At 39.7% G+C, this 26,984-nt stretch overlaps 1 protein-coding gene across 1 annotated transcript in view; it reads left to right on the top strand.

Moving 5' to 3' along the window:
• Positions 1-26,984, top strand: part of VPS13B (vacuolar protein sorting 13 homolog B) — a 5,424,989-nt gene that overhangs the window by 832,846 nt on the left and 4,565,159 nt on the right. The window contains exon 10 of the mRNA XM_044065647.1: positions 20,819-20,941. Coding sequence (XP_043921582.1) covers positions 20,819-20,941 — 123 coding nt within the window. The remainder of the gene's footprint in view (positions 1-20,818; positions 20,942-26,984) is intronic.

Raw genomic sequence — 26,984 nt, 5'->3', positions numbered from 1 at the left:
TCCTCATCTGTCCATCCGTCAAACAAAGAGTCTCAAACGATGGACAGATATGGGAAGCTTGTTTTTTCTTCAGTGGCTTTTACCCTTAGATCGCTGAATTATCTTACCTATTTTACAAGGCTTCAGAGAGATCTCCTGAAGGAACTAGGAGATACTCTACAATGTACTTCAACTGTGAGGGTACCAGAAAAGGTTAAAACTCCGTTATCCACCTTAAATTCTACAGTGAACTCCTTCATGAGACTGATATCATATGCAGCAGATGGAGCAAGTAGGGCAGCAGGTTCAGGAGTTTCCCTGAGGAGACACTCCTGGATGCGCTTGTATAACTTTGTGGAACCCTTTAAGTCTACCTTCACAAATGCCCCCTTTGACGGTTCCTCACTTTTTGGACCAAACGTTAAGGATGCACTCACCAGATGGAAGCAGGAAAGAAAAACTCTCTTTGCCTTTGGAGTACGTTTTTCCGTCCGTTCAAGACCCTGCCCTAAAGGGCAGAAAGCCGGGAAGATGTGGTTCAAGAAATCCGAGAGATTTTTTCCCAGATGCACGAGGTGATTCCTTCCCCAGGGGCAGAGGGGGAGGCAATAATGGTAGATGCTGTCCTAGAGGCAGAGGGGGTCCGCAGAACCAGCATGACTGTAATTCTTTTCACGGATGTCCATATCAGTGCTCCTGAAAGGAGGCCCGACTGTGCTACTCTGGAGCCAGTCAGGGGACGTTTATCTTTGTACCCAGAAGCCTGGCACAACATCACAAAAGATAAGTGGGTACAAAACATAATATCCAGAGGATACTCCATACCCTTTTCCTACCCCCCTCCTTGAACCATTAGAATTCCGGATGTTCCACCCAATCACAGGGATCATGCAACCTTAGAAATCCAAAAGTTGTTAAACAAGAGAGTCATCTAAACCTTCCCCACAGTCCAGCTAGGATTCGGAACTTACTCGAGATTCTTTTTAGTACCAAAAAGAACAGGAGACTGGAGGCCCATATTGCATCTCAGCAAACTAAACGAATCAGCAAAGAAGTCCACGTTCCGAATGGTGACACTGCAGTCTGTACCCCCCCTTTTAGGGAAAGACAATTGGATGTGCTCAGTAGACCTCCAAGATGCGTACTACCACATAAAAATGGACAGAGTATCGAGAAGTCGCTTACACTTCTGGCTGGGAGCCAGTCACTATCAGTTTCGGGCTCTGCCCTTTGGTCTCACTACAGCCCCCAGAGTTTTCACCAAATGCATGGCAGTAGTAACTGCTCACTCGAGGAGTTGCTTACACTTCTGGCTGGGAGCCAGTCACTATCAGTTTCGGGCTCTGCCCTTTGGTCTCACTACAGCCCCCAGAGTTTTCACCAAATGCATGGCAGTAGTAACTGCTTACTCGAGGAGTCGCTTACACTTCTGGCTGGGAGCCAGTCACTATCAGTTTCCGGCTCTGCCCTTTGGTCTCACTACAGCCCCCAGAGTTTTCACCAAATGCATGGCAGTAGTAACTGCTCACTTGAGACGTCTTGGATTCCGAGTGTTTCCGTACCTGCACAACTGGCTCCTAACTGCCACCACCAAGCACCTACTTCAACAGGCCAGAGACATGACCCTACACATTTGTGCTCAGCTAAGCATTACAATAAACTTGCAAAAATCTGCCTTGTTGCCCTGTCAGCATGTTACCTTTATAGGCACAGAAATAGACATTGTTTCAATGATGGCGCGCCTTCTCGCCAACAGAATTGCAAATCTCAAACAGAGATTGCTTCTTCTTCCCAAACACAAGGTCAAGGCAAAGAAAGTGCTCAAACTACTGGGAACAATGGCCTCAACCATAACCCTCGTTCCCTTAGCCAGGATGCATATGAGAATCCTACAGTGGTTACTGTTCTCCCAGTGGTCGCTTCAGGAACTTCCTCTCTCTCACCCACTCATAATAACAGAAACTTGCAAGAATGATCTTCGTTGGTGGATTCAGTCCAATGAGTTAACCATCTGGAGACCATTCTTTCCACATCAACCTGTTGCTACCATGACCATGGATGCTTCTCAGATAGGGTGGGGGGGGGAGGCATTACCTGAGAAAGACAGTCCAAGGAATATAGCAAGAACAGGAGGCCCATTTGCACATTAGTGTTCTAGAGATGAGAGCAGTACTTACTCTCTTCCTCTAGGGATGATTGCAATCCAGTCAGACAATATGTCAGTGGTATGGTATATAAACAAACAGGGAGGAACCAGATCATACCCACTTTGTCGAGAGGCTCTGAGGGTTTGGCATTGGGCAGTATCTTCCCAACGCTTTCTAGTAGCAACACACATCCTGGGAAAGTCCATTGTGATAGCCGACAATCTCAGCAGGACAATTTTGATGCCTCACGAGTGGTCTCTGTATCAGAACATAGCAGAAGAGATCTTCCGCAAATGGGGCCAGCCTTGCTGTGATCTTTTTGCCACTCCTATGAACGCCAAATGCAGCAGCTACTTTACTCTAATCCCCCCTCCGGGGGAGACACCGCGAGATGCACTTGTGCACAATTGGCCTTCGGGACTTCTTTATGCCTTTCCCCCGTTTTCCCTCATATCAAAAGTCATTCAGAAAGAAAAATCCTTGGGAAGCAAGAAGAGTCTCATTGCTCCATATTGGCCTCATCAGGTTTGGTTGCCCTTTCTTGGGCCTAATCTGCTGGAGGATCCATGGATTCTGGACCCAGTTCCAGACCTGCTGACACATGTCTAGTTTTAGAGCTACAAGTGCTTTCAGTCAAACTGCCTTATTTGATCTTGGGCGGCGCAGTGGTGTAGCAGTTAATGCTGTCGCCTCACAGCAAGAGGCTCTCCGGTTCGATTCTCGGCTGGGGTGCCTTCTGTGTGGAGTTTGCATGTTCTCCCTGCGTTCGTGTGGGTTTCCTCCGGGTACTCCGGTTTCCTCCCACATTCTAAAGACATGCTTCTGGAGCATTTCTCCCTGAGCCTCCGCTGAAAACAGGATCTGTGGAACCTAGTCGGACTTTCCCGGTCAACAAATGTTAAATAAATAAATACAAAATAAAATGTCAGGAACGCTCCATCCTTCTCTACACACCCTCAACTTGACAGCTTGGCTGTTCCCCTTCCAACCTTAGTCAGGCTTCAGGATTTCACTCCAGCAATAAAATGTATATTGGTATCCTCTCATAAGGTTTCTACCAGAAAACTATATGCTAGTAAATGGAAAAGATTTTCTTTCTAGGTGCAGACCAGAAACATAGACCCCTTCACTCCCCCAATTTGTTCAATTTTGGATTTCCTTTCAGAACTCTTCCAACAAGGCTCAGCCACTGCCACAATTAAAGTCCAGCTAGCAGCTATCTCCAGTTTCCACTTATGATGGCACATAGACTGTGTAAAGCTTTTTTGAAAGGCACTTTCTTATTGACACCTCCATTTAAAGATCCTGTCCCTCCTTGGGACTTAAACTGTGTCCTGTCACACTTAACCTCACCACCCTTTGAACCTTCATCCACATGCGATCTAAAGTTCCTCTCTTGGAAAACGATTTTTCTGGTAGCCATAACCTCAGCTAGAAGAGTTTTAGAGCTATAAGCACTTTCAGTCAAACTGCCTGATTTGATCTTCCATAAAGACAGGGTTTCATTTCTAACTAACCCGTCCTTTGTCCCTAAGATTTGCTCTCAATCTTATTAACCAATCAATTGAACTTCCAGTGTTTTTCCCTTACCATACCAACAAGGCAGAATGCAGACTTCAACTTGATGTGCATAGACAACTTAATTTCTACCTCCACAGAACTAAAGAATTCAGGAAGTCATATCAGTTATTCATATCCTTTTCGGAGGCAGGAAAGGGTGTGCCAGTCTCTATAAGCACATTATCTAATTGGCTTTCTAATTGCATAACTTTTATATAATCCTCCAATAACAAGGAACTCCCCTTCAAAGTTAGAGGTCACTCAACCAGGTCAGTAGCAACATCCACTGCCTTTCAGGGCAGAATTTCAATGGACAGTATTTGTGCAGCCGTGACTTGGGCAAGCTCACATACTTTTATTACTCATTACAAAGTTGATTTGGCCTCCAGGGACAGAGCTTCCTTTGGTTCCAAGGTGTTCAAGAATGTATTCCCGTGAGCCACCCGAGAAAAAAGGTGCTAGGGACACTGTTCCACGTGTAAGAATGAAGACGATATAGTACAACATAACATTAAGAAGTTATGTACTCACCATAACATTCTGTTTGTTGTCCATCTCTGCCTTCATTCTAACGAACCCACCTACCCCCGTCCATATAATCCTAGAGGACCTGGTAGGAAAAACTTTTGCTATTTCCTTTATGTTGGAGACCTTTCACTATTGTTTCTGCTTTACCTGAGGGTATAGTATAAATTTTTTCTATTATAATTAGCAGCAAACAAGATCTGAGGATTGATACCACTGCATTATGTGATACCTACTTTGCCATAAGCCAACTTAGAGACTTCGAGGTTCTGTAATCGGCTGAGTCGGAGCTGAGGATCAGCCCTGAACCCACATGTAAGAATGGCGGGCGAGATGGATAACAAACATAGAACATTATGGTGAGTACATAACTTATTTTTTTCTTAGGATTGTTCAGTGGAGATTGCTACCATATTTGGAAGAGGAATTGTGTTAAAAGTGAAAGCAGGATTCAGGAAACTGTGTGCAGTAACAGGAAACATCTTTGCAGATATGAGATGGATTCTTAATATAATATACAAGAAGAAGGCAATGATCCTGACAGTTGTCAAGATAGCATTTATTCTTGATGTACAAGAAGATACAGTAGACGACCTCCGCCTCCTTGGATCAATAATGAATAATTAAATGACAGTTAAAAATTATAATAAATAAGAAAACATGTTCAGCATTCACTAACATTGTATTCAGTCTTCAGAAAATCAAAACAAGTTAGCCAGAAAAGTTTAGAACAATGGAAAAAATTCAAAGCAGTGAATAACATTCAAAACAGAATTCAGCTGTTCCAGTAAAGCTCGCTCTTTCCACCAGAACTTTATCAGAACTAATAGAACCACCATATTATATTCCTTTTATACAAGATGTCAAGGATTACACTGAAAAAAAGTTAAAAATTACTGATGAAATGACAGGCAGTCAAGAAATTCGCAGTCCTGTTGCTTTTAGCAGATTGTCGAAAGTTGTTGCCTTTGAAGTATGGTGTGAAAAGAATACTTTCTGTACTACAGACTGCCCAAAAAACAAATTAGTCTGTAGTGGAAGGGATAAAACCTATGTATCCCCTGGACGTGCAAGTGTCAAGACTTTGACTTTAATACTTCAGACGTATGAGAAGAAGAGGGATGATTATTAAAAGGCATCATGCTTGACAAGGTTTAGGATCAGCATAAAAAAGGTAGACCAGCCTTGCAATGAATTGATATAGTAACTACAGCAATGGTTTCTACTCTGTCAGTTATCAGTCATTTGACTGAAGATAGAACACAGCTTAGGACATCTATCTATAGGATTAGCACGTGTTGGCATCCACTTGACAACATTTAACAGTAGCAGCAGCATTTCAGTTCCTGGTTAGTTGTCTTCAAGTTTCATGTACCGACATGAGCTTTTTTTTGTATTGGTCTATTTGTTTTTGAGGCAGTTGTAGTTTAGCTATAATAAAGACCTTGTTTATGCTGAATTTACTTGTGCCTTTTCACATCAGATATGGTTGATGGTTAATTAGTATTACTTTAACATTTTTCTAACATGATGATGTTTTAGGTTTGGTAGTGATACTGCAATGCTTAATTTTACTTTTCAGTCTGTTCTCCTCAGGTTGTATGATTGACTTTCTTGGATTCTTTTGTGAGTTTGATTCTCACTTTCATTGCATTTGGTAACAGTCAAGCTGAGACTCTCATATGACCCTTATGTACACTTTAGTCCTGCAGAGCAGCACTTCCAGTTGTGAGCTATCTAGGCCCTGGTCTCTACCCTTGAATTTGTGTTTACTGATAAGGCATACTGCACTAATTATTCTTCCAAAAGAAGATGGTACAGACAGCAAGAGAGGCACTCTGTATACTCCCACAGTTAAGAGGAAGAACACATTTGTGTTAAGGACCATCTCCCTTCTTCCCCCTCCTGAATTCTGTTTTGAATGTTATTCACTGCTTTGAATATTTTCCATTGTTCTAAAATTTTCTGGCTAACTTGTTTTGATTTTCTGAAGACTGAAGTCAGTTTTAACATAGTTGCTACATGCTAACACAAGTGTGCAAATCCCCTTTCTCCAAAATGTTTGCCTTGTAGTTGTCAGCAGCCACTGATTGGCTGTTGACATCTAGTATGTCAAGCAGTGAATAACAGACTTTAGTGGTGGATTCCACCATGCGACAGAGCAGACTCCTCCAGTATTACAAATATGAGATAAGAGTTTAAGTGAATGTAGCTAAGAAGGGACTGTTTGGAAGAATGCTACATGCATCTCCATGGTGGGAAAGGAGGAGGTAAGTATTGAACTGCATGGTAGGGGCAGGTAAGGAGGAAGCACGGCAGATATGTAGAAGAGGATAATCATGTCAGTGTCTGAAGAGCCAAATTTCAGATGGCAGTTTGATTGTGCTGGATGGCAGAAGAGTTTTGAAATTTGTCATTACAAAGATTGTACAACACCACAGCTGCCAGGTATCACAACACTGCAAGTCCGTACCGTGCATCTCTTGACCATCTCTGATTTTGCTTAAAAACTGTGTCCCTCATAAAATTTGTGTTTCTGGTAAATTGTAGATCTTCAGAAAAATCCATGTTAATACAGTTCCTGCTATCCTTTTTTACCTTTCTAAATGAAAAAGAGTAATATATGAAAAAAGAATTCTCACTTTAGGACTCTGACCCTTGTTATTTTTTGACTTTATTCATGATTCTTGACAATAAACTAGCAAAAGTTTATTCAGATAGGTTTGCAACTTGGGTAAACTAAGCTTTTAAAATGTCATAAAACTATTTTGTAGCAGTGTTTAGTGCTGCCCCTAAACAAAACTAACTTTTCTGAATACAGCCTTAAGAATGCTTGCTGTACATGTGTTAGGTTGGGTGATGTGCAGGTGCATGTGCTCGTGTGTATGTGTACGCTCAATCATGCACATACATATAATATTTTTTTGGCATGAGGCAGGTTTCTCTGGTATTTTGTAACTTGGAACACTATTCACTTAAGTTCCTTTAGTGATGTAAGTGAATGTTATCATGATCTTCCAGTCAGATAACCATGAAATTATCACTTCAAAGTTGCAGCCTAAAGTGCAGTTGGCATTTGTTTAGGCCACTTTATTACAACAATGGCATCGGAAGCAGCATAGGTAATTCTTAGAGAGCCTTGCAGGGTTATATCAGCACGTAGGACTTTATTGAGACATTAAATATAGAAAAATAGTTTGCTTAGTTTATTTGCATTTGGTGCTAGATGGGTGTTGTAGGCTTTTTGATTATATCTGATGGGCACTGCTCTTATCAGTACTTCTAGCTGTTTTAATAGTATTATTGTCTTTTTCATTTTGTGTGGCCTCATTTGTTTCTTAGGATACACCCAACATATTTCTGGATCTGATGTTGTCAGTTTTCATTTTATCCTTAACTGATGGGTTTGGATCCATTCCTCGGATCTGACTCGGTTGTTGCTAAAGCTCCTGGTAACCAAAATCTCTTAAGCTTCTCCCTTACCCATAATGCACCAACCTAAGTTACCTCAGATCTCATTTGCCGCTTTGTGGAAAGACATGGTTGACCTTGCTTTCGCGCTTTAGGTAAGTAATTGTTATTATTACTATTATTTCCTCTAATATTTCTAATTCCTTATATTTTTCCTTTACCCTTTTTATTAAGAGTAAATCTTCTGTTACCCATAGTTGGTATTTTTCCCTTTTTTTTCTGTCGTACAGTTTTTTGTACTTCCTCTCTTACTATCTTTTTTCCTTTCTACAATTTAGCCTTTTTATTACCATTGTTAGTAGTTTCTTTTGTTTTATTTATATATATATATATATATATATATATATATATATATATATATATATAAACCCTGATGTTCTTCATGTTTCACTGTTGCAGTCATTACATTTGGGTAATCTGCTAGCAGGTTGCCCTCAGTCAGCCTGATTAACAAAGTCTTGGGTCCTGCGTCGGTTGTTGTCCCTTCTTCCATGACGTCAGGTCATCAGGGGTATAAAATATGCAGCAGATGCCATTACATCAGTCTTTCTTGCGGAGCAGTGCCCGAAGCAGAAGTAGTTCGCAAGCGCCGGTCGGCTGACTCCTGAAATTTTCGTTTGAGTTTCAGATCCGAAGTCTTCAACTAAAAAGCTAAGTACCCTGTTGGGGAAACTTTTTCTTGCTCCTTATCAATGTCAGTAAAAGTTAATAATTGCATTACTTGTGGGAAGCAAATACCTCATAAGGATTTCCATTTGTACTGTATTCCTTGCCTAGGCCCTGACCACGATGTACCTTGCTGTCGTTTCTGTGCTTTATTTAATCAACGCACTATCAAACGTTGGTACATTTTTGCTTCTAAATATTTTGGCTCACGCTTTAATTATCCAGAAATGTCATTGGTTAGCAATCTGACTACCGGAATACCTAAAAAACGCAAAGAAAAAGACAGAGACAGGCCATTGAGGTCTAAAACTGCCAACGACGCTTCTCCTAAGCCAGTCGCCAGTTCGCCGGTACTCAGTGAGGCGCTTTCGCAGCCCCTGATACCCGCTACTTCTGATTCGCAGGCCTCTGCTGAGACCCATTCGGAGTCCGGTATGCCGCAAGGAGCTTCAGTTATGAAACCCGAGGATGTCTCTACCTTGGATGGGTCTGGAGCCGCTGTGCAGGCACTGGCTTCTGAGGGTGTTTTCAGGCCTACAGATTTGTGTATTAGACCGACGCCATCTTCAAAACTAAGGCCAAAATCACGATCTATGTCTAAAAAAACGATGCCTAGGCCACATGTGCAGGCTCCTATGCCTAAAAAACAAATGATTAAAATGGCTGAAGATTTAATTTACTCTGATCAGGGGTAGCCAACCCCCCCCTTCTAAGAGGCCTAGGCAAGATATTGACTATGATTCCTCTGAACAGGATTCTATTTCGTCTGACTCTTCTAATGAACAGGAATTGTCTATACCTACTTATGAGGACTCTGATGCAGAAGATTCCATTCCTTCTGCTTCTCCCCCTGAGGATTTTTCTTTTGGGGAAACTTTACATACCTTAAGTGAACATTTCCACTGGGAAAGTCAGGATTTTTCTAAATCTAAAAAGAGACTTAGGGATTTTCTTCCTCTTCCTCAGCATAGGCCTTTGGCTATACCTCCTATTCTAGACATTGTTGTTTTTACAGAATCTAGTCTGGCTCCTGATTCTCTGCTTCTGGCTCCTTGTAAGCCAGACAGGTACTACAGGGTTCCTGACTCCCACAAATTCCTTTTCAAAAATCCTGTTGCGGATCCTGAAACCATTTCTCAGGGTCCCAAGGGCATTAAGGCTTCTACTGCTAAAAATCCTACCCCTTCTGATAGAGATTCCAGGGCGCTGGATAGATGGGGTAAGAAGGTTTACATTTCTGCAACCTTGGCAATCAGGGCTTTAAACTGCCAATTTAATATGCAAAAATATCAGCAGCACATCATGGGTCTGCTTAAACAGAAGATTATGTTGATTTCTGACTGTGTGGAAAATAAAGATTTACAGGATTTATTGCATTCAGCTGAACATGTTGGAAAACATACTTTGCAATGTGGTTTTGATTCTTTGGAGGCCTCTTGCAGGGCTGCTGTTACTGGGTCTGTGCTAAGAAGGCATGCTTGGCTCAAAGAGCTAACTCTGCCTGATCATGTTAAAGCAAAATTGTTGGATGCTCCTTTACAACAGGACTGTCTCTTTGGTAATAAGGCTGAAGAAGTTCTAAAAAAGATGGAAGATAAAGCTAAATCTATGCAAACTGTGAAAGATTTCTTACAAGTACAACCTCCAAGATTTAGTAGGCACTGGCCTACTAAGAACTGGTCCTTTCCAGTTCCTTCAAGAGCCACTCAAGTCAAACCCAGACATTCCAAAGTCACCAGGTTTCAGTCCCAAGGGACTTTCATAACAAAACAATGGGGTGCCTCCTCTTCCAAATCTGGAAACAACAAGACACCTCCCTATGGTAAGCAGTCTCAATGACTTCCCTTTACACTTACCAAGCACTTACCTTTTAGCCACCCCTTTGGGGGGAAAACTGGCTCTTCATGCAAAATACTGGCAACTTATAACCTAGGAGAAATGGGTTTTAAATATAGTATCCCAGGGATACAGATTTCTTTTCCACACGTTGCCAATTCCAGACAGATGGCCAGACCTGCCCTCAAATCAGTGGGCAGAGGCCCAGAAACAAGTACTTTCCCTCATGAGCATGGGGGCTATTCAGCTAGTACCAGAAGAGGAAAAGGGACAATGTTTCTATTCAAGACTTTTCCTGGTACCCAGAAAAGACAAATCATGGCGTCCAATTCTCGACTTATCTACTCTAAACACCTTTCTGGACATTCCAAAATTCAAGATGCTGACTCTTCACCAGTTACTTCCTATGCTAGGCAAAGATGCCTGGTTGGCAACTCTAGATTTAAAAGAGGCTTACCTGCATATCCCAGTCAGGGAATCTTGCAGAAGATACCTCCGCTTCAAAGCAGGCTACTTGCATTACCAGTTCTCTGCATTGCCCTTTGGCTTATCTCCTGCGCCCAGGGTCTTTACAAAGTACCTGGCTCCAGTAATTGCATTTTGCAGGCAAAGAAATATTCAGATATATCCATATGTGGACGACTGTCTAATTCAGGCAGAAAACAGGCATTCTTCTAAAACATCTGGCGTTTGTAAAATGGGTTCTAACTTGCTTAGGGTACACTATAAACGAAAAGAAATCACAACTGGGTACCCTTTCAAAAAATTACATTCCTGGGTGCAAACTTGAATACAACTGCCCAGATGACTTTCCTTATGCCAGAGAAGCAAATTCATTTGGTGACTTACTTCAAACAGGTGGCCACAAAAACCCTGTTTTCTGCAAGGCAAATACTGCAAGCCTTGAGGTTCATGGGGGTACACTATAAACGAAAAGAAACCACAACTGGTACCCTCTCAAAAAATTAGATTCCTGGGTGCAAGCTTGAATACAACTGTCCAGATGACTTTCCTTATGCCAGAGAAGCAAATTCATTTGGTGACTTACTTCAAACAGGTGGCCACAAAAACCCTGCTTTCTGCAAGGCAAATACTGCAAGCCTTGAGGTTCATGGCCTCTTGCATTCCTCTAATTCCATATGCAAGACTGCATATGAGGAAACTTCAGTGGTATTTGAAAAGTCTATGGAGTCAGCATTGTCACAGCCTGGAAACAATGAATGTGAGTGTTCAATCGAGGCTAGCTCGAGGGGTTTTCAGATAAGATTTTAACTTTTTGGTTAAATTTTCTAGAGAACTTGTTTACTTGGATTTGACAAACGGACTTACATATCTACGGGATTTGACTTTTTTTCCTGACTGTACTGGACTGACTGACTTTTTTTTTTTTTTTTCTCTTACTTCATTATGTAAAATGAAATCTGGTTTCAAACGCTGCCAGTGTGGCCAAAAGATGTCGGTCACGACAACCACAGTTCCTGTGTGTACTGCCTTGGCCTCTCCACTTCCAAGAGGACTGTTCTCATAACAGATAAGCGCAGAAACTGATGGACAGGTTTTGTTGAAAACCTCTTTCCAGGAGGAGGCTCTGCTTCAGCAGGCATCCAAATCCTCGAGGAATCGAAAACCGACAGCCGAGTCCCCGTCATCGGCTCCTCTTGCTCTCGGCAATTAGATCACCGTTCCATCTGTTCCTCCTCCGAGACCTGTCCAGTCTTGGGGGGAAAAAAAGTGAACAGTCCCTAGGAAAAGATTGTGTAAGAGGAGACACTTGGATTCTCCACAAGATCTTGACACATGATACTGACTTAGATGAGTCAGAAGGGTCCCCCTAAGTCACCTTCAGAAGATGTCTCTTTTCTGACATCTTGAGATCCTAAAACTTAATGGAGTTGATTGCTCGAGGGCGGAGAGACACCTGACGACGGTGGAACCAGTCCCTAGGCCCAAATAAAGTACATTCACGGCACCAGGACAGGACCTCACCAAAGGAGTTGCAGTAGCAGCCATGGGGCATGGTGGTGCGCCACGAAAAAGGAGATTTTCAGTTCAGCGGCTTTCTCTGTCGTTCTCTGAACTATTTGACATTTTTTTACGTTACAGAGGATCTAGTCAAAGAGTTGGGAGATACCCTGGATGCTGCTGTTTCCATCTCAACACCCTTATTCCATTGTAAACTCGCTCCATGAGGCTGATATTCCTGGATGCGCTTATGTTCGTTTTGAAGCCTTCAAGTCTTCTTTGGCCCTAAAGTAAAGGAGACCCAGGATCTTTCCCAAACACACAGGGTGATGCCCTCTAGAGGCAGGGATAACCTCCTGGCAAACCTTTTCAGCACTCCTGACAGGAGCTTTCAGCCGACTGTCCTGCTCTGGAGGCAGTCCAGGCCTGGCAAAACCTTTCTTCAGACAATTGGGTAAAAGCATTGTTACCAGAGGTTACAAAATCCCATTTCTATCCACAAAACTCCCAGATGTAGAAATTTCAAAGCTGCTAGAAAAAAGAGTCATCCAACCAGTCCCAGGACCCATAGATTCGATTAACTTACTCAAGGTTCTTTTAGTTCCAAAGAAAACAGGGGACTGGAGCCGATTCTGGACCTAAGCCATCTCAACACCTTTGTCAAGAAGGAAAAGTTCCGATGGGTCGCGCTTCAATCCTCCTTCCATTCTTACGGAAGGACGACTGGATCAATAATCAAGATCTGCCCCAGAGTCTTCACCAAATGCATGGCAGTGGTAGCGCTGTCTGCCACCACCAGGCGCCAACTGATACAAGCCAGGGATTACACCCTACAACTTACACCACACAATTTCAGTATTCCGAAAAAAAATTGCTACAGCCATCAGCCAGATATCTTATTCATATCTAAAACTTCCTACAGAAAGAATAGTAGCACTTCAAATCAACATTTCCCTTCTGCTGTCGCCCAGAAAGTCACCGGCAAAATTGTTCTGAAAGTCTTGGGTCTCATGGCAGCTTCTCTCATTACATACCATTGGGAAGGCTGTTGCACAATGGTCATTCCAACAACTTCCACTGACTCACGAAATATTGATGGTGGTTACAGACTTGCAACCTATCCAGCGGAAGACCATTTGTGCTTTCCGCACCGCCAGCAACGATAACCATCAATGTTCTGGAGTTGAGGGCAGTGTTTTGGTGTTGCAACACTTTGCTCCCTTCTTCCTCCAGGGACCATTGCAGTTCAGACAGACAACATGTCCGTAGTCTGGTACATAAACAAGCAAGGGGAACCAGGTCTTACCAACTATGCAGAGAGGCCATGAGAATTTGGCAATAATGGGGCCAGCCTACCTGCGATTCTGTTTAGCGTCCAATGAACGCCAAATGCAGGACTACTACTTTGCTATTACTCCATTTCCCCTGATTGCAAAGTTTCTACAGAAAGCCAACAACCTTCAGAGGACTATTATTCTCATTGCCCGTTCTGGCCTCGTCAAATTTTGGTTCCCTTCTGATGCTGGACCCAGAGCCAGATCTACTGACTCACTCGTCAGGAGTTCCTCACATCTCTCTAAGAATCTCTCCATCTAGCAGCTTGGCTGCTCCGCTTCCTTTTAGCAGGTCGGTTCCCTTACATCGGGTTCAAGATATTTTAGTAGCTTCTCATAAAAGTTTCCACTACAAGACTTTACACCAGTAAGTGGAAAACTTTGTCTTTCATCATTTGGACCCTGTTACAGCTCCGTTAACAAAGGTTTAGAGTTCTTGACTGAACTATTTCATGAAGGAGCTTCCCGGCTACTTTAAGAGTACAGTTAGCAGCCATTTCTAACTATCATGTAGAGTCACAGACTTTGTAAAGCCTTTTAAAAGGTTCTTTTCATATCAGCCCACCAGTCAGGAGTCCGACATCACCGTGGAATTTAAACCTGTTGCTCTCTAAATTGATGTTGCCACCCTTTGACCCAGCTTCAAGTTGCACATTGAAATTTTTGTCATGGAAAACTTTATTTCTAGTGGCCATTACATCTGCTAGACGAGTGTCTGAGAGCTTCACCTTTCTGTCAAACATCCTTATTTAATATTTCATTCTGACAGAGTATCTAATCCATCCTTTCTCCCCAAAGTTTGTTCTTCTAGTAATATTAATCAGTCCATTGAATTACCCACCTTCTTTAAGAACCACTCTAATAAATTGGGTATATGTTTGCACAAACTGAGCGTCCATAGACAACTCAGATTTTATTTGGATAGAACAAAAGATCACAGGAAATCTGATCAACTATTTGTAGCTTTTGCTGACAGCAGAAAGGGTCTTGCAGTTCTGAAACAAACTCTTTCTAAATGGCTAACTGACTGTATCACATATGTTTATGAAGCCTCTGACCAAACATTATCAGCAAAACCCAAAGGACATTCCACCAGATCAGTTTCTATCATTTGGCTCATACATTTATCTCTCATTACAAAGTGGACAGGGTTTCTACCATGTGTAAGAACAAAGGCGAGATTGAACACTCTCATAAAAAGTTATGTCCATGTGGAGTGTTCATCTCGCCTTTGGTTATTACACTCCACCCTTCCCCCTTAGGAAGGTCTGGTCTGGGTATTCTCCTTCTGCTGTTGCAGTATTAGTGTTACTATCATACCCTTGGTATGTTTGTATATATGTACTTTTATGTATATAGTTAACTAGATCTGAGTAAAAGGCAGAGGGGGATTGTGGGTATTAGATGTCTTCTTCTTTCTTCGATGCAGAGCAGATGAACACTCCACATGGAACGTTATGGTAAGGACATAACTTCTTTTTCCTGCCATACCTTGCCTGCACCTAGAGTTCCTATTGTGGGCAGAGGCCTGCCACCAGAACAAGGGACTGCCATTCACACCACCCCCTGCCGCCCAAACCATAACTACAGATGCATCAGACTATGCATGGGGTGCTCATCTGGCAGGTAAGTGTATTCAGGGAAAATTGAGCCCAAATCAAATGCACCTTCACACAAATCAAAAAGAAATGCTAGCTGTACAGAATGCACTGACAGCCTTCAAGGACTACCTTCATCCAGGACAATTACTGATAAAGACGGACAACACCACGGTTATGTGGTACATAAACAAGCAGGGGGGTACACACTCCTACCCCCTCTGCAGACTAGCCATGGCATTGTGGAACACGGCCTTAAGCTATCAAGTACAACTACAAGCTCAATTCCTGCCAGGAAAGCTGAATACTCTGGCAGACGAACTAAGCAGAAATCTCATGGACCCACACGAATGGAAACTGGAACCACGGATTTTCAACATGTTGACACGCAAATGGGGGAGCCCAGACATAGATCTTTTTGCCTCACCCCAGAACTTTCAGTTGGACAAATTTTGCACAAGAACTCCTCACAAAAAAGCCTTGAAAGTGAATGTTCTGTCCTTCAGCTGGAAAAAGCCAACAAGTCTTTACCTTTCCCCCTCTGCCTTTGCTCTCCAAAGTTCTACTAAAAGTCAAACAGGACAAGCCAAAAATGATTTTGATTGTTCCAGACTGGCCTCGCCAGCACTGGTACCCTCTCCTGCCCAGTGTGTGACACCTTCCACCATGGCACCTGCCTCAGACACCTTACTTACACTCTCAGCAGAACAACCAAATTCTGCACACTCAGCTCCAAACTTTGAATCTTGCAGCGTGGCTAATCACCTAAATTCACCCTAGGCATCCCTCAGCAAACCTGCGATGGATGTAATTTTGTAGGCGAGAAGACCTAGTACTAGAAAATCTTATGCTGACAAATGGAAAAGATTCTGTGCCTGGAATCAATCTCAAGGGATAAGCACAGCAGTGCCCAACATTCCTCGGATTTTGCAATACTTTACTGAGATGCTTCACAAGGGCCTGTCATTTTCTTCCATAAAAATACATGCCTCAGCCATTTCAGCTAATTACAACACAGAACCTCCCCTCTTCTCCCATCCTCTGCTAAAGCAGTGTCTCAGAGGGGCCAAGAACTTAAGACCACCCAGGAGAGCTCCAACCCCTGCCTGGGACCTTAATTTTGTATTGGAGAAACTCACTCTCCCTCCTTTTGAGCCAGCTGCTACTGCAGACTTAAGATTTCTCTCCTGGAAAACAGCTTTCCTTTTAGCAGTCACTTCAGCTAGAAGGATTTCCGAATTACAGGCTCTTATGGCAGTGGAGCCTTTCATAATTTTTCATGAGGACAGGGTATCTCTCAGGACCAACCCATCCTTCATGCCTAAGGTGGTATCCAGTGTGGCTCTTAATCAGACCATTCATTTGCCAACTTTCTTTCCCAAACCACAGAACAAGGGGGAGCGGATTCTGCATTCATTGGTTGTACACAGACAACTTAGATTTTACTTAAACAGGACTAAATCTCAAAGAAAATCTGAACAACTGCTGGTAGCATTTGCTGCAGGGGCAGAGGGAAAGGCTATTTCAAAACAAACCATTTCCAAATGGATAAGCCATTGTATTTGTTTCTGCTATAAGCACCATGGAAAAACTATCCCCCAGGGAATCAGATACCATTCCACCAGGGCTGCATCTACTTCAACAGCCTTTTTCAGAGGTGTTCCTTCCAGGGACATTCTAGAAGCTGCTACCTGGAGCTCAGTTCATAATTTCACCAAACATTACCATTTACCACTTTTCTCTAAATCCAGAGCTGGCTTTGCCACTGCTGTCCTGCAGGGCCTTATAGTGGGTCCTAGTGCTGTATAATTCCCTCCACCCAACCATAGCTTTAGGACTCTACCCAAATGTAATGACTGCAACAGTGAAACACGAAGAACATAGTACAGTTGTGTACACTTACCATAAATGTAGATGTTTGAGTGTATTCACTGTTGCAGTCCTGGTTACCCTCTCTCAGCCCCCTGTTTTTCTCTGGCTATACCTGTACTTTCTCTTACTATGCCTAAAAGCCCTTTTGGTGTATTTGCTTTTGGTTGGAGGTATTTTTTGTGTTTTTTAATTTTATTTGCTCCCCATTTTGGGTGCGCCTGACATCTGGGGTAAGAAAAACTGATGTAATGGCGTCAGCTGCATGTTTTATACCCCTGACGACCTGACATCATGGAAGAAGGGACAGCAACCGATGCAGGACCCAAGACTTTGTTAATCAGGCTGACTGAGGGCAACCTCCCAGCAGATTACCCAAATGTAATGACTGCAACAGTGAATACACTCGAACATCTACATTTATGATGTGTACACAACTGTACTTTATTACTTAACTGTATGTCTTTATAATTGGTAATATAATGTCAGAAAAAGGCCCTGATGGTTTTAAAAAATGAGTGAACTATGGGCACAAGCTTCTGATGTCTGATGCCCACACTTTGTGCGTTTACCGTCTTGGGCCATTATATTTATAGATTGTTTGCTCAATACATCATGGCTTTAATCCAATGGCCTTAGTTGAGAGGAAGAACAAATTCATATTGAAAGGTTTGCTCCCTTTTGCTTTTGGAGATGCAATATCTGGAGCTTAATCCCCCAAAAGTAAAGATTTGAAGCCTTCTTCAATCTTGTCTACATCAGCCACCCAAGTCTCAAAGTAGTCCAGGAAAAGATCCAAGCTAGATCTGGCCTCACCCTTGGATCCAAAGAAAAGAAAAAATTGGACTCTACTTCCTCTGATCCGACTACCTCCAGCCCTATTTCTGTACCCAGGGCAAGGTATTCACTGTCCGTGGATCCGGTGTCTTCAAGAGTGCCTTCAACATTTTTGGAGTGTCGCTGATCCAGGTCCCCTTCCCAAGTTTCAACTTCGGTCAGTTCAGATACAAAAGCTGCTAGAAAAAGAATCATCCAAGACTTCCTGCCAGATCAGATAGAGTCCAAAACTTATTCAAGATTCTTTTGAGTGCAAAAAATGAAAAAAGGCAGGGGAGTGGAGACCAATTTTGGATGTCAGCAACTTGAAATAGTCAGTTTGACGTACCAAGTTTTGGATGGTCACAGTTCAGTCCATTCTTCCTTTTCTGGGCAAGGATGACTGGATATGCTCGATTGACCTTCAAGATGCATACTGTCACATAAAGGTGAACAGACAATCCAGAAGGTGTTTATGCTTCCAGTTAGGAGCCAGTTATTACAAGTTCAGAGCTCTGCCCTTTGGCCTCACCACAGCCCCCAGGGTGTCCACCAAATGTATGGCAGTAGTAGCAGCTCACTTAAGAGTGCAAGGATTTTTGGTGTTTCCATATCTAGACAACTGTCTAATTACTGTACTGGCCAGGTATCAATAAGGACAAGAGAGCAGGTTCTCCAGAAGTGTTCTTCTCCGGGAATAACCGTAAACTATAACAAATCTTGACTAGAACCAGCTGAAAATTTGGAATTCATAGGAGCTATTTTCAACACAAAGTCAACAATAGCTTCCCTGTCTCCCTCAAGGCTTCAGACTGTAAGATCACAGGTCAGAAAATTAATCTGCAGTACCAAGATTTCAGCCCGCTTGGTTCTTCAAGCTCTACGATCGATGTCAGTGGTAATAACACTAGTACCTTTATCCAGATTTTTACATGAAGATTCTCCAGTAGATGCTAGCAACACAATGGTCAATTCTTTACCAACCCATGTCATCTATGATACAAATCACAAAGATATGGAAGACAGATCTCAGGTGGTGGATTCACTCAGATCAGATTCTATAAGGCTGTGTCCGTTCATTCCTCCTCAGCACAAGGCTATAATGACCATGGATACTTCCTAGTGGGGTGGGGGGGTGGGATATTTCCTGGGAAAAATGGTCCAGGACACCTGGTTTCTCCATTTCCTTTAATAGCCAGACAACCGATGCTCTCTTCCCCTTTCCAACATATATACTGTTATCTTCCCATAAAACTTCAACAAGTAAACTCTATTACAGTAACTGGAAAGGATTTGTTTACTGGGCACATCAAAATCATGTTGATCCGATACATAACATACTTGAGTTTTTGGCCCTACTTTTTAAAGGAGTTAGTTCCCCAGCCATCAAAGTTCATTTAGCAGGGATATCAGACTTTCACATTGAATTTGAGAGTTCCTCAGTAACCTCTCATAAATTGTGCAGAACTTTCACAAGAGGCACTCTACTTCTAAGACCTCCTTTTAAGGACCCTCCTCCCCCATGCAATCTCAGTCTGGTACTGCAGGCAGTTATACATTTCCCCTTTGAACCACCAGCTAAATGTGACCTTAAATATATTACTTGGAAAACATTTTTTCTAGTAGCCCTTACATCTGCTAGACATATTTCAGAAATTCAAGCATGGTCTTTAAAGCCTCCATATTTGATTTCTCACAAGGATAGAGTGACGTTATGATCAAATGTCTTCTTCCTGCCTAAGGTGGTGTCAGAATCTAATATTAATTTGCCAGTGTTCTTCCCCAGTTTTGCTAACAAAGGTGAATACATGTTATGTTTATTGGATGTTCATAGATAGTTACGTTTTTACCTGCATAGAACAAAAGACATAAGAAAAACAGACCAGTTGTTTGTTTCCTTTGCAGATATGAAATTTGGTAAACCAGTTGCCAAAGTAAATTTAGCTAGTGGCAACTGATTGTATCTCGTTTATTTATAAAAAAAATGGGTATTACCTTACCACAACTGGTGCAAGCACATTCATGTAGATCCATGGCAATGTCATCAGTTTTCCTTTCCAGAATGTCGATGGACAGCATATGTGCAGCAGCAACTTTGGCTACTCCCCATACTTTTATTACTCATTGCAAATTGTATCTGGTCTCCAGAGGTAGAGCATCATTTGGTTCAACTGTGCTCAGGAATATCCTTCCTTAGAGTCCATCCAGGATTTTAGGTAGCTGGGACTCTGTCCCATCAGTTGAGGATAGAATGAAAATTGACAACATCAGATAAAGAAGTTATGTATTTACGATAACGTTCCATCTGTGTTGTCAATTTTCATTCTTCCTCAGCTTCCTGCCCACCAACTCCCAATCTTTTCTGTTTACAAACTTCTGGAAGAATGAGTTTTTAATGGGACATCACTGTCCTTTATATTGAGCCCTAGATATAGTTTATTTCTGTACTCAGTACATGCAATTTTATATCTCCTTATTTATGCATGATAAATATTTCCTTTCTGGCAAAAATCAGCAAACAAGACTGAGGTAACTTAGGGTTGGTGCATTATGGGTAAGGGAGAAGCTTGAGAGTTTTTGGTTGCCAGGAGTTTTAGCAACGGCTAAGTTGGATCTAAGGATCAGATTTGAACCCATCAGTTGAAGACAAATGAAAATGGACAACTCAGATGGAACATTATGGTAAGTACATAGCTTCTTTTTATATGTATTTCCTTGTTTTGATTTAAAGTGAAAGTACATACTTACAATAGCCTAATGGTTGCTTTTGAGGATTTTTATCGTCTGTTTGAATTACCACCTTAAGAAGTGATAAAGATTTTGGTTTGAACCCTTCATCTGAAGGAAAAATATTTTTTGCAAATATTTTATCAGTTTTCCATGGGGGTGCCCAATATAGGTTTGTAACTTGTGATGATGTTTCAGGAGTATGCTTTTTGTGTCTGTGTCTATGTTAACTGTTGAATTTTGTGTCATCCCTAAAAATGACCAATTATTTCTGAGAACCTATCTGGTTATCCAAATTAATGTAATGTGTATTGCTTTATGTTCTTAGGTCCTTATGATGGGAGACCATTTCTTTGACTGTCAGGTTGGATTTGTCGGTTGCAAATGTTTTTGTCTTAAAGGAGTTATGGGAATTAAAGACTTTGAGGATAATGTGAACGAAGCTGAAACAGTAAGTTCATAATGAAGTAAATTGTGTTCCCATTTGAACAGTGTTCCAGAGAAGTAGAAGTGAAATTGCCAATGTCTTGTTTCCATAGTTTGTTTGCACATTTATCATACTGGAAGGGGAACTACAAATCACTAGTATATGGTAAATTTTCAGTATTCCCTCTTTCAGTAGTTTGAGAAATGCATTGTTTAGAAAATCAGGAAGTATTAACTGAAGCACATTCCCATCAATCTCCATATTTGCTTAGGATTTGAAGGGGTTATTATGCAGCTGCTGTGTTGCTGTGCCAGAGAACTGTAGTTTGTGCTGGCAGTGTTGAATGTACTAGTGCTGTGTCCAGCCTACCTAAAATGTTATCTTGGTGGCCATTACCTGCTCATTACTGAGTTTAAAGGTACAAAAATCAGCCATTACACAAAACATTGTTGCCAATCATCTTCGTAGCACACACATTCAAGTCATATTGAACTCAAATCTGTCATTTTTTTTCCGTTATCTACTGTACATAAGTACACAGCCTTTGATATTAGAACCATTATTATTCTGTGTTCTGTTGTGCTAGTTTACCATTAAATGCTCAGTTCATATTCTAGTCATGGTCCTCTAGGGTAATACAGCTTGTGCACAGAATTACATACTGGTTGTGTGGCACAGTAATATAATCCTTCCTAACTTTCTTATATTACCCATACAATATAATTTCCATGTCAGCCGTACATCTTCTATAATTTTATTTCTATTTACTTATTCCCAAACTTCTTTAACCAGCTGACACCCTAAAAAATATTCAGAAGTTTAATTTTTTGCACTCGTGCTACAACCTTTGGTCCATTGTTTTATAACACCTTTATCCCTTTACTTGTAACATATCCAGATTTGATCTCCATAAGAAATCCTGTACCATCTGATTTTTAACCTTCTTTTTACATCCTTAATATCATTTTAACATGTTCTTCCAGACTTTTCCATAGTTTTCTATATTTTCTCACACATTCCTTCTACATTCTATTTCCAAAACATTTTATGCTGCCATTCACATAACTGCAAATCTGTTTTCTCTATCCTTTTTTTATTCCTTGTTTTTTAACACAAATCATCATATTTCACAGACATAATTCTAACCATTGTGTTCTGTGAATCATTTTTCATTTTCTTCATAATCCAGTCGAAAATGTAATAACACCATATGTGCAACAGGATTTATTATTCTCATTACTTACATATAGAATTCTTCTTCAAACAGGATTGTTGTGATCCGCATATAGTATAAAAAATATTTGTAACAAATCATTCTTTAATATTAGGGAACATATAAACCCCTACTAAATGCACTAACTTTCCTAAAGTAGTTGTATTTATGAGACTAACTTTTTGTTTGAAAGTCATTTAAAATGTTTTCCACCATGCTTAAAGTAGGTCTATTACATCAATCACATTGTTCATTGTTTACTTCCTTCCTGCCAAATCTGAAATTTGAAGCTGAAATTTCTTTCATAGAAACATATATCTCTGCTATTGTAATTACATCTCCCAATCCTTTATTTTTTTCTTTATTTAAACACAGATCTTGCTAACATTATTCCCATACCTTTTGAAACTTCCCCTATCCATTCTTTACTTTTTGCCACTATTACCAAATCATTTGCATAAGATATAATAAGAGGTTCTTCTTCTTGTTACTTTATCTTATATTTAGCCTTAGTTTATATTCTCCCAATCTTTTTTGAAATACTGTTTATAACTATCCTAATTTAAAATGCTGCTCGTAGGACATCCATACTTAAGGCCTCTCCTTACTTCAGTTTTCTTACATAAATTCCCATTTACTAATATATTTATTTAACTTTTATCATAAATCATAATCAGTCTTAAACATTTTCCTGTTTTTCCTTATTCATTTCATATTTTGCATATTTTTTCTGATCTATACTGCTTTTATAACATCCCAACAACTACTTTAACATCAGTTTGTCTCCTAAGTATATCATACATTACCTCTCTTGACTAGACACAGCATTTCTTGTCCTAGCCTTCATTTTATACCATACACTCCCCCTTCTGCATTTCCTACCATGCATGTACAACATTTTTTGCATTATTATTGTTGTGTAATCAGTATTATTTAAAGTTGTTGGACACCAAGTATTTAATTCATGCTTTCTTCCTTTTTCCATATTAACTTTACAATTCCCTCAAGTACCATTTTTTTGTATTGCATTTTCTAGTCAATTGTTAGATACTTTTAAAAATGTTCCCACTCCTCTTTAATTTCCTTATACGTTCCTTACCCAGTACCATAACTCAGGTGATACTGAATCAGTATCAACTAACTTTAACCATTCTAACTCCTCCCCCTTTTCAATATCCTTATTTAAACTTAATCTTCCTCAATTTTTTATATTCCATCAACCCTCACATCCATTCTCCTTACTAGAAAACATTTCTCTAAAATATTTTTCTATCACTTCCATTACTTCATTTTGCTTAAACTTTTCATATCCTTCCTTATCTTTTATCACGCTAATCAAACTTTCCTTATTTCATACATTTTTAGCCAGATAAGTAGAAACCTCGTGTTTTCTTCCATTTAAAAAATACTGTTGTCCATACAATTTTTGTTTAATCTTCTGTTTATTTTCTGCATAGAGTTCATTTTTCAAATTATTTTTCATCTTCCTCTAATACTTTATTTATATTCTGCAGTAAATCACAGTACTTTTCTTAAGTTCTTTTCAAAACAGCTGCTCAACTTTTATGTATGTCCTTTTATATTTCTTCTTAGATACATCCCACTGTTCTTCCCATGAAATATAAAAATCTTTCATTTCAAATAATCTTTCCATAACTGATGTATCTCAATTTTAAATAATTCACTATCTAATACTTTACCTGTCATTTTAATATACCTTTATGTTCTTTCATAACTTTATAATTTTTCTCTGACCTTTGTCCAGATTGCCAATTGATCTGAATAACCAGTTACTATTTCACCATTATGTACATTTTTCATTTCTTTAGGTGGAAAAATGAAATCATTTCTGCTCTTACACTGCCCCTAAAATATTTATATTTATATTTCACTACTCATAATCAGTTGACTTTCTTTCAAAATCTCATAAATCTTCTTAACCACCCCTGCTGCTTTCTTTTTCCTGTCTCTTGCATCACTATTTCAATCCCCTGTCATTACTGCTAATTCATTAATATTAACACATGGCAATAATTATTCAAATGTTTTCCCATCTTTTTGTAATCTATATGCATACATAGGTATTAACCTACACATTTGCCTCCTATTTTCATAACAGTATGTACTGCTGTCCCAAGTTCAATAACTATCATAACCAAAACTTGACATCTGCTACCCTCCATAATATTACCACCCTGACCATTTCTCATTTCCAAAACGCCATACAGTTTTTTCATCCCAGATTTCTTCCATTTGTGTTCTTTCAGCTTGTTTTAAGAACTTATATCTAATAAAATTGTATAACATACTGAATCTGCCACATACACCATTCTGTAACACCTAATCTTTTTTTCTCTACTTTTTATGCTATTAACATTAACTGATTAAAATCTGAAAATGTCTCCTTTTCTTTTTTTAACCTTTCAAGTAAATTTTTAATTTTCTCAAGTTATTTTTTAATTTTCTTTTTCTAACTCTTTCCCCAACAGAATTATTTTTAAAAATTCTTCTTTCTGATTTCATTTCTTTTTGGGGTTTCTCCTTTTCCTCCAAAACCTCACATTTATTCTCAGTAGTAATTTATTTTTCCTCTAATCCCATTACTGTCTCTTCTATATGCTCTACATTCACTTTTCCTTCCACCTCTGTATTATTTTCGTCATTTTCCCCTCCACATTATTATCTACCCCTTCTTTCCCTTCCACATACTGTTGCAACAGTTCCTTCTCTTACTCTGTACAGTCAAACCAGAAATGTTCTATTTTTTTAACATGTTTTTCCATTCTGCTTTACAATTTTGTATTGAATGTTATTTTTCTCCATATTGTTAAACACCTTTTGTTACTTTCATTGTTAAACCAATGTACCATCTGCTTGAGTTGGTGGTAGTTCAGATCGATCCTGTGGCACCTATCGAAAAGAGTAGGGGTTCTTTATTTTACACAAAATAACACATTATTCACATATTTACAAAATGTACATATTTGCAGTCCCTTATATACACATTTTTATCTTTTTTACTTTTTATCATTTTTTTTATAACATCTTCATTGTTATTCTTCCATAATTGACCCCCCACTCCTTCTACAACCATAATCTAATTTTTTGCAGTATATTTGCCAAAATCCATCTTCCATTAAACAAAATTTAATTCATTCTTTCATTCCAAATAACTACATAATCTGCTCTTTTCTCATATTCTTCCTCCTTATAATATCCATACCCAGTCATATCCATATCTATATTTTGTCATTAATATTCTCAAAAAAGATTTCTTCATTTCAGAGTTTCACCACTTTCTTGCATTTCAAAAAACATGCTCTGTTGTTGTCTTTTCCTTCTCAGCAAATAAATACAGTCTTCAACTTTCGTTTTATATTTATATTCCCCCTTTACTGGTGACTTATTCATGACCAATGTCCATGGGAAATCCTGGCATTTTATTATCTTTGTACACCACTTTTTCCTGACTCAGTGGCATGAATCACTTCTGGTACATTTTATTTTCCATGTTAATGTTTTCCTTGATATTTTTTTATTTCTTGATGGACAAATTATTTTTCTCTATTTCTTATTCTTATCTCCCACAACTTTTTGTACTTGTATTTTAACATTCTCACTATTAATTTCTCATTCTATTCCTTTATCCACTTTAATATTCTTTACAAGTTTAAAGAAGCAGAATAAACAACTGGATTTAGTAACCTCAGTCCCCCTTCAGCTTCATACCTCTTTCCACTGGGTTTAATCTTGAACCACCTGTAAAGGAAAACACCAATTGCACAATTTTCTTTTCATATTTTTGTGGGACCATTATAAACATTTGACATGTGTGCTATTTTCCCATTAATAAGTAATTCACCAAGTAAACCTTTTCCCAAATGCTAAACTATACTTCCTCCACAGGAGACATTTATTTCATTTATTTTATGAAACTCTCCCATTGCATCTTAACTACATCCTTTTTCCAAATTTCATCCCTAGCAAGTACATCTCATTCATTGAAAAAATACACCTCCCCTATTTTTACATCACCCAAACCTTTTATCTGTATTCAAAGTCATTCCCATTTCCTTTAAACATCCATTCAGACAAACCAACAGTTCCCTCATCCACATTTTGTTCTTAGCAACTCAAACTATGATATCTGAGTATGCCAAAACTACTGGAATCACTGCCTCCTTTTGCATCACATATTTAGCACCTTTCATTTGGTACATATTTAGCACATTTCATTTTGTAACCTATTTCAGTCAATATAGCAATTATTGCCAGTACAAAAAATATTCCACTCATGGGACATCCTAGTCTTATACCACACTTCATGCATATTTCCTTACTCAGCCTCCCACTCACTGCCACTTTCACTCTGTTATTTTGATATGTTGACATATATACTTTCCTAACTCTGTTACCTATTCCATACTTATCTATAACATCCTACAAAATTTTATGCCGTACTGTTGCAAATGCCTTGCTTATATCACCTATCATAAGGTTCACATCCTCCCTTTTACTTGTATTATGATCTGCAGTACAAGCAATAACAAGTCTCGATATCCCTTCCCTTTCATACCATATGTACTTTCTTCTGTAATATCTCTCCTCCTCCTTTCCATTCTCCTCTATATTATTCTCATAAACAATTTTATAATCTGTGTTTAGTGTGATGATTCTCCAATTTTTACTTCATTCTTCTTATCTATCTTCCTTATAAATTTTAATACCCCATTACATAACTCTTCATAATCAAACCCTTGCTTCAACCATTCATTCAGTATATTTACAAACTATCGTTTTTGCAGGTCCACTAATTTCTTGTACATTCCATACCCTGTACCATACGGGCCTTAT

This window comes from Protopterus annectens, chromosome 3.part0 (assembly GCF_019279795.1).
Source record: "Protopterus annectens isolate FY-2018-M chromosome 3.part0, PAN1.0, whole genome shotgun sequence".
NCBI classification, from domain to species: Eukaryota; Metazoa; Chordata; order Ceratodontiformes; family Protopteridae; genus Protopterus; species Protopterus annectens.
The sequence above is the reverse complement of the archived record's forward strand: the minus strand, read 5'-3'. Positions and strand labels throughout refer to the sequence as shown.